This window comes from Staurois parvus, unplaced genomic scaffold (assembly GCF_062004578.1).
Source record: "Staurois parvus isolate SC_StPar_1 unplaced genomic scaffold, SC_StPar_1.0 ptg000575l, whole genome shotgun sequence".
Taxonomy (NCBI): Eukaryota; Metazoa; Chordata; class Amphibia; order Anura; family Ranidae; genus Staurois; species Staurois parvus.
Window position 1 is genome coordinate 4,200,336 of NW_028318371.1, and position 8,977 is coordinate 4,209,312.

Consider the following 8,977-nt stretch of genomic DNA (forward strand, 5'->3'; position numbering starts at 1 on the left):
AGCAGAAAAAAGCTCCAATGCTCAAAAATGCACGAGTCACACAGTTCCATTTATTTCTATGGAATTAAAGATGCTCAAAATGTGCAAATCTGCCCAAGCAACAAAAAAAGCACTAGAGCTTGGTTGAGCTTCAGGTATTTGGCTTCAGGCGACTTGGCTTGGACAAGTGAACCATCTCCATTGAGAATATTTGGCTTTTTTCTCCTCAAGCACTTTGGAGCTTGGAGATACCAATCGCTCAGGTGTGAATGGGGCCTATCGCTCCTCAAGCTGCAGAGGAGAGTGCCAGCAGCTCAGAGGTAAGCAGACGTTCCAACCTATTATCTCCATCCTACCCTTATGGGTGTACAGGGCTGGTAGGTGTTTTAGGGTTATGATTAGGAGTTACGTTTGGGGTTAGAAGGTTAATATTTTATTTTTTGTCTTATTTATTTATTATGAATTTATTGTTAGGGTGTTAATTATTTTATAATACTAATAATAATCATACAAGTGCACTCATATACATCCCGCTCCCATCTTATTTTCCTCACCTTCCTTCTTCTCCTAACCTCTGGAGATATCTCCCCAAACCCTGGTCCTCCAGTATCTCACCCCCACACCAGGCACCCTCCTTCCTCCGGGAATAGCCGCAATCCCCTCAATTTAATATCAGTCCCCGTGCTCCTAGAAACCACCCTCCCTTTTTCATGTGCGCTCTGGAATGCCCGCTCTGTCTGGAATAAGCTCAACTCTGTCCATGACCTTTGTGTCTCCCGCTCCCTTCACCTACTAGCAATTACAGAAACCTGGCTCCAAGCAGCAGATTCTTCTTCTCCCTCAGCACTTTCCTATGGAGGCCTCATCTGGACCCACTCACCCAGACCCAGTGGTTGGAAAGGTGGTGGGGTTGGTTTGCATCTAACCCCACTCAGCACCTTTCAAGTCCTCCATAACCCTCCTTCTCTATCCTTCTCTTCTTTCCAGACTCACTGCATTTGGTTGTTTTCACCCAGCACACAGTTAACCCTTTGATCGCACCTCATGTTAACCCCTTCCTGCCCAGTGCCATTAGTACAGCCTCAGTGCTTTTTATTAGCACTGATCACTGTATTGGTGTCACAGGGGTGTCAATGGCAGTTAGTCAGCTCCCCTCCAGTGTCAGAATGCCCACCGTAGTCCCGCTATAAGTCGCTGATCACCGCCATTACTAGTAAAAATAATTTTTAGCAAATGTCACAGAATACATTTTTGCCAAAATTTATGATGAAATTTGATTTTTTACATTTTTTACTGGACATGTTCAATAGCAAAATGTAAAAAAAAGTTTTTTTTTTCTCAAAATTGTCAGTCTGTTTTTGTGTATAGTGCAAAAAATAAAACTGCACAGGCAGTATTTCTGGGAAAAAAAGGACATCAATTTAATTTGGGTGCAGCGTTGCATGACCGCGCAATTGTCAATTAAAGTAACACAGCGCCGAAACACAAAAAATAGCCTGGTCAGGAGGGGGGGAAATCCTCAGGAGGGTGAGGGTGGTGAGGAGGAGATACAACACCTCCTTGCTGCCTGCCAAATGCTCTCTGAAGAGTGGTCAGAACACAGATTGCTCTTCAGAGACCAAAGCTAGTGTGAAGGAGCTCTTAAAGGGATTGTGGGCAGGAGGGGGTTAAACAGAAGCATGGCAGACTTGGGAGTTAAATATCTATCAGTTTCTCCAACTAGTAGTCGGTCAGCCATCCGCAATAGTACTTCAGGTGTCCCTAGACAGGAAATCATGTCTGCAAAACCTTCTAGAACAGGGAGGGGGAGAAGGGAGGAAGATGGGGACAGGTCAGTCATAGAGCAGGGCTCACTCACCCCAAGCTGGGATCTGAAGACTCAGGCAACGTCATCCATCTTGCAGAGAGGGTGGAGCTTCCAGGGGCTGGATTTCATATCTCCCGCCCACATTCCCTTTCTGAGGCACTGCACTGGCTGTGTGTGGGCGGGGCATACAGGGGGATAGGGGCAGGATCAGCTGGAGCAGATCAAGTCCTGTCTCCTCTCCTGTCTATGCAGAGGGGAGGGGGAAGAGCTCGTTACCTGGAGTCTGGGACACAGAGACTTGGCAGATGCAGCCAGCCACCCCTACAGATTGCTTCCCTGACCAACGGTTTGGCAACCCTGCTTGGGCACAGTATTCATGGGGGGTTGCCTGGGTGGGCACAGCTGCAATCTGGGGGGGGGGGCATAACCCACCCCAGCACCCCCCTAGATTCGGCCATGGTTCATACCCATGTGATCTGATTCAAGCAAATGCAACATGTTCTGCAACCTGCTTTTGGGGAGTTGTTAAAGCGGAGTTTCAGCTGAACAAAAAAAATTAAAGTCAGAAGATGCAAAAACTGGAGCTTCTGACCGTTAAAATACAGACACTTACCTGTCCTTAGGTCCAGCGGTGTCCTCACCACGGCTGCTTTTCTCTCGGGGAGAGAGGGGGGTGGAGAACAACTTCTGCTTCCAAATGCCTACGTGATCGCAGCTGAAGTGGGAGCGGGTACATGTCAATTTCGGGTACCCGCTCCCCAAAGGTGCCAATCCTTAATGGGGAACAAGGGGCAAAGGCTTAAAGCGGAACTTCCCCTTTTGGGTGGAGCTCCGCTTTAACTTTTAGTTGACACCTGCAGCAGATGGCATGAACACAGTGGGATTGCTATGTGGTGGGGAAATGCAGCGATTCCTGTGCGTTTGTGTGTGAACTCAGCCTTAACCACAAAATACAACAAACAGAAACCTGCCAATAGCATTTCACGCTGCGGTATATAACCCAGTTTTATGTCTTGTCTGCAGATGCAATTTACAATTTAAAATCAAAATGACGTATAAAAAACACAGATCAGTTCACAAATGTCGGAATATATCTCTTTCATTTATAAACATTTGCTTTATCCACAAACTTCCTGAAGATAAAACTGCAACACCAGCTCAGCCCCGCCCTGTGCTGAGAAATGTGAGACGACCTTTAGATTTTCCGTGTCGGAGACTTTCACTTTCATTTCTCTCTTCTGGTGTCAGCGATGGCGTCTGCTGATCTGAGAGAGGAGCTGGACTGTTCCATCTGTCTGAACATTTATACCGATCCTGTAATGCTGAGATGTGGACACAACTTCTGCCGGGTCTGTATTGATCAATCGTTGGATACACAGGAGGGGTCTGGAGGTTATTCCTGTCCTCAGTGCAGAGAAAAGTTCCAGGATCGGCCTGCATTGCAGAGGAACATCACACTACGTAACATAGTGGAGACCTTCCGGTCTACTCAGCCAGATGAGAAGAAGACTGGAATCTTCTGTACTTACTGCATTCACTCTCCTGTACCCGCTGTTAGATCCTGTCTGATGTGTGAAGCTTCTCTGTGTGATAATCACCTGAGAATCCACAGCAAGTCACCAGAACATGTCCTAACTGACCCCACCACTTCCATGGAGAACAGAAAATGTGCCATCCATAGGAAACTTCTTGAATATTACTGTGCTGCAGATGCCGCCTGTATCTGTGTGTCCTGCAGTTTGGCTGGAGAACACCAGGGACACAAGGTGGAGACTCTGGATGAGGCTTCTGAGAAGAAGAAACAGAAACTGAGAAACGTTCTGCAGAAACTGATGACAGAGACAGAGAAGACGGAGAAAAGAGTCCAGAGTCTGCAGGAACGTAAGGGAAAAGTACAAGAAAAATCAGCTGGTCTAACAGGTCTAACAATTTTTTATTTATAATTTTTTATTTATATTCTAATCTTTCTATTTTTTTTATTATTATTTTTTCCGATATTTGAATTTTCCCAACTCCGTCCCAGATTATATGGTCCCTCTACCACAACATCGTGATCATATCTATGCATCATCCCCCCACTGCTTCATAAATAATTATTCCATTCCCCGTACCTACATTTATATATATATATATATATTACCTTATTAATACCTTGTCATCCAGTCCTCATCGTCTCTTCTCTACTTTTAACTCTCTATTTTCTCCACCTACACCCCCACCCAGTACCTCACTCACTGCTCATGAGATTGCAAATCATTTCAAAAACAAGATTGACGCAATTCGTAGGGGCATCGCCACTGCACAGACATCCATCCCACTTAGCATACCTTATACTAAACCTCCCTCAACACTTTCCTCTTTTGACCTTGCTACTACTGAAGAGGTCACTAAGGTTTTCTCAGAAGCCCGTCTCACTACCTGCCCCCAGGATCCTGTCCCCTCACAACTACTACGGTCACCCTCCTCTTCCTTCCTATGCTCCCTCACTCACATCTTCAATCTTTCCCTCTCTATTTGTGCCTTCCCCTCCCCTCTAAAGCATGCGCACATCACTCCCATACTTAAAAAGCCCTCCCTGGATCCCACCAAAATGAACAACTTAAGACCCATCTCCCTGCTGCCGTTCACCTCTAAACTCCTAGAACACTTAGTCTACAATCGCCTGAGCTCCCACCTCACCGACAACAACCTTCTTGGCCCTTTACAGTCTGGCTTTCGCTCATTACACTCCAGTGAAACCGCCCTACTAAAACTCTCTAATGATCTACTAACTGCTAAAACCAATGGCCACTACTCCGTACTCATCCCAACCAATGGCCACTACTCTGTACTCATCCCAACCAATGGCCACTACTCCGTACTCTTACTACTTGACCTCTCTGTGGCTTTTGATACGGTTGACCATCCCCTCCTCCTCAAAAAACTCCACTCTCTTGGCCTCAGAAACTCTGCTCTCTCCTGGTTCTCCTCCTACCTATCGCAGCGCTCCTTCAATGTTACCTATATAAAGCGGCCTCCTCCTTCATTCCCTCTTTCTGTAAGGGTCCCTCAAGGTTCTGTCCAAGTCCCTTCTCTTCTCCATCTACACCTCCTCCCTTGGTCACTTGATAAACTCCCACGGCTTGAAGTACCATCTCTATGCTGATGACACACAAATCTATCTTTCTACCCCTCACCTCACCCCTTCAGTCTCCTCTCGCATTGCTAACCTACTAAGCGACATATCGGCATGGATGTTACTCCACTTCCTCAAACTCAATCTTTCCAAAGCTGAGCTCTTAGTATTCCCCCCAGCCACACAATTATCAGTCCCTCCCCTCATGCCAGGGTACTAGATGTAATCCTAGACTCCCATCTGTCCTTCCAGCCCCAAATCCAATCACTGTCCAAATCTTGTAGACTTCACCTCCGCAACATCTCCAAGATACGACTGTTCCTAACCTCGGAAACCACTAAGCAACTTATTCACTCCCTTTTTATATCAAACCTTGACTATTGTAATTCCCTCCTCATTGGCTGACCTCATCACAGGCTATCTCTTCTTCAGTCTATAATGAATGCTGCTGCCAGACTCATCCACCTCACTAACCGTTCTGTATCTGCCATCCCTCTCTGCCAATCCCTCCACTGTCCTCCACTCAGTGTCCTCCACCCCTCTCTGCCAATCCCTCCACTGTCCTCCACTCAGTGTCCTCCACCCCTCTATGCCAATCCCTCCACTGGCTTCCCATTGCCCAACGAATAAAATTCAAAACATTAACAATAACGTATAAAGCCATTTATAACTCTGCCCCAAATTACATCACCAATCTTGTCTCTAAATATCACCTACACCGTCCTCTCCACTCCTCGCATTACTTGTACCTCATACATGGGAGGGTTCCTACTTCTCATCTTCATTAAAGTGTTATGCTGCACTTAGAGGCGCTTCTTCTCCTTCTCTCATCCTAACAGAGAGAGTCACTGCCCTGTTCATAGAGCTCAGGAGACAACTGGAGGACCTGGAGAAGAGAGTCCTGAGGGAGATCGCCAGCCAGGAAGAGCGGCTTTCATGTCCATTGTCTGAGATGATCCATCAACTGGAGATAAAGAAGAAGGATCTGTCCAGGAAGATGGGGGACATTGAGGAGCTGTGTAACATGACCGACCCCCTGACTGTCCTCCAGGAATCAGACACAAGGGACTTGTGTGATACTGAGGAGGGAGATGATGAGGACAGAGAGAGACATGATAGACTCCTCCATGATGGAGGGGATCTGGATGTGGCTGGAATCTCACACACATTACACACAGGGATATCTGATATGATAAAAGGGGGAAATGTATGCTTCAATATACAGGAAGCTTCAGACTTATTACTGGATGTGAACACAGCTCATAATAATCTACAGATATCAGATGACATGAAAACTGCATCCTGGTCAGATATAGAGCAGAATCGTCCAGAAACACCAGAGAGATTTCAGTACTGGGAACAGGTACTAAGCAGTCGGAGTTTTTCCTCGGGGCGACATTACTGGGAAGTGGATGTCAGTGAGGGAGAGTGCAGAGTCGGGATGTGTTATCCCAGTATAGAGAGGGGAGGAGGGCAGTCATGGATTGGATGTAATAACAAGTCCTGGAGTTTGTGGAAGTATGATAGTGAGTGTTGTCTATTACATGATGATAAATCAATCCACATATCTCCCGATACCCCCCCTGATAGAGTCAGGATCTATGTGGATTATGAGGCCGGGCAGCTGTCCTTTTATGATCTGTGTGACCCCATCAGACACCTCCACACCTTCACCTCCACCTTCACTGAGCCCCTCCATGCCGGGTTATGTGTAAGAAAAGGTTGTATAAAGATCTCTGGGGGGGGTCAGGAGACGTGTAAAATGATCATATGACAGGAAATCTGACCTGAATCTGGTGAAATCTGCTGAGAAATGTGAATCTGGTTCATAGGATGACACCGTTTGTAGAGATAATATATTTCTTCAATCGGTAGATCTGGTAGATCTCAGCCGAGGAGATTGTCCTCCATCACTTCCACACCCAACAAGGCAAAATTTGGGGGGGGGGGGGTTATTTAGCATTAGGCTGACCACACACTATACAATCTGATTGTACAATAACCTTTAGATCTCCCATCAGCTGTGTAGTATACGGGTCTGCCTGATGTGACCCAATAAAGAGCTGATTCACACATGTGTAGCTCAGGATTCACAGCTAATTGGCACAGTAGTTGTTCAGCGGTTCAGATCAGGTTTACATCAGGTTCAGGAAAGGTTCAGGTCAGGATTTTATCCCGTTCACACATGTGCGGCTTAGAAACGGTTCCCATAGAAGTCAGTAGCCTGTAATCCGCACCTGAACCGGACCACACTGCTCAGAAATCGCACATAACCCCTTCTCACCGCCAGTGCACCGGACCTATGTGGACAGGCACCATAGGAAGCAATGTTATGTCACATGTCATGCGGATTGGATGCGGTTCAAACCAATCCAATCCACATATGTGTGAACCGGCACTGAGAGGATTGTTTAAGTTTGTCTTCATAGGAGATAGTTTTGGTAAAGCTAAAGGAGATTTGGTGGTGTAGAGTGTGGTCAGCCTTAGATTTACCAAAAGTATGTCATATAAAGCCGGACATGAGCAATCCACTGATATTGTATCCAGGCAGACCCTCGCATTACATACAGTAGTTGCTGGAAGATCCGAAACAGATTGTATAGTGTATGGTCAGCTTTAGGGGTTCAGGTTGGGGGTTATGCTGAGGTTGGGGGTTATGCTGAGGTTGGGAGTTATGTAACTTTAGCTCCCGCCCCCAGTTTTCTGAACTTTTGGACAAGCTGTATAAATTCTGCACTTTGAACAGATGTAGAGAAGAGAAGGCTGCAGATACACAGGTACAACTTATGTAGGAGGATTTGTTTCCTCTCTGTGTATCTCCTGAGGCCAGTCACTGCACTGGGTATAGGTAAGGGTTTACAACCCCTTTGAAGATTTAATCCTGAGTCGGTTTTATGGCCCTTTTACCCGTCTGACTGCTGAACAGCAGAGATTATGCTGGATGGTTATTCACTGTTATAAATAAGTCATCTAGAAAGGTGAAAATATTTTATTCTGTAAAGTGGTTATAAGGGAAGGACATTCTGTACCTCAAAGCCGTATTAAACCCAAAGGGAAACATTTGTTATATTGCAGCTTACCAATTCTTAGATGTGATGGCTGCATTAGTTTTATTATTAAGTCTTTCTTTCCTCTTTTTATCTGGTGATCCTGCCAGTATGTCTGTTGTTTTTCAAAGGAACAAGCTCCCTTCCAGATATAGCGGTTACAGGGATGAGACAAACCATCTGCCAATGACAGGGGTGATTACAATACTCAGCTTTTAATTATTTATGTAAAAACTTTATCCTAAGAGGGAAAGCATGTTTTCTGTAACTGCTTGGAGTTTGGCTTCAATTTGTTAGTGTATTTAAATCTGCTAGTCCATTTAACACTTCCCTCCCCCCAGACAGATAGTGCTGCTGTCCAAAGGTGCCCCCTGTGCTCCTCCCTCCAGAGTGGGGGCGATCTAATACAGGAGGAGTGTTACTGACCAGCAGTGCCGGGACAAGATCATCTAGAGCTCAGGGTGAACATGCTGAATTGCGCCCCCCCCCAAGATGTATGAGCATTATGTGTTAGCAAAAATCCCCTCCCCCTCAAAAAATGGACTAATCTGCTTGCTTATCCCCTAAACATCCCCCCTCATCCCAGTACAAATCTGCTCTTTGCTGAAATCCCCTTCCCAGTACAAATATTTGTGCCCCCCCCATCCAACCCCCCAGCTCAAATCCACTCATTCCTTATATGCCCCCAGCACAAATCCCCCTCCCCCCAAAAAAAAAAAAATTCCCCGCTCCTAGTACAAATCCTCTACCCTTCATCTCAAATTTCACTTCTGAGCACAAATCCTCTCCCCCTCTCTAAATCCCCCCTCCCAGCAAAAATTCTCCCCAATCCCCCTGTAGTGGATTGTGATAGACAGTCCACGTTCTGTTAGATGATCAGTAAAATGACAATTTTATAGTCTTGCTACTTTCTTGCTCTTTATAATTCCTTACTCTCTTAAGTAAACAATCAGATATAGGTTGACAGAACAATGATGATGATTAAGATGGCGCCTTCATCCGGAGTCTCACCCTTGGTGACTCATTAGG

General features: G+C 45.9%; 1 protein-coding gene across 1 annotated transcript; it reads left to right on the forward strand.

Moving 5' to 3' along the window:
- Nucleotides 1–3,036: 3,036 nt before the first annotated feature.
- Nucleotides 3,037–7,908, forward strand: LOC149450358 (E3 ubiquitin-protein ligase TRIM39-like). The gene is made up of 3 exons (XM_089692055.1): nucleotides 3,037–3,706; nucleotides 5,741–6,605; nucleotides 7,035–7,908. Exons 1-3 carry the CDS (start codon nucleotides 3,037–3,039, stop codon nucleotides 7,129–7,131), a joined length of 1,632 nt encoding a protein of 543 aa, XP_089548181.1. The 3' UTR covers nucleotides 7,132–7,908.
- The last annotated feature ends 1,069 nt before the right edge of the window (nucleotides 7,909–8,977 follow it).

Excerpts from the sequence above, each read along its gene's own strand:
- LOC149450358 (XM_089692055.1), top strand. The coding sequence starts at position 3,037 with ATGGCGTCTGCTGATCTGAGAGAGGAGCTGGACTGTTCCATCTGTCTG. Across the intron at positions 3,707-5,740 it reads AAAATCAGCTGGTCTAACAG|AGAGAGTCACTGCCCTGTTC; the intron begins GTCTAACAATTT and ends TCATCCTAACAG. Across the intron at positions 6,606-7,034 it reads ACTGAGCCCCTCCATGCCGG|GTTTACATCAGGTTCAGGAA; the intron begins GTTATGTGTAAG and ends GGTTCAGATCAG.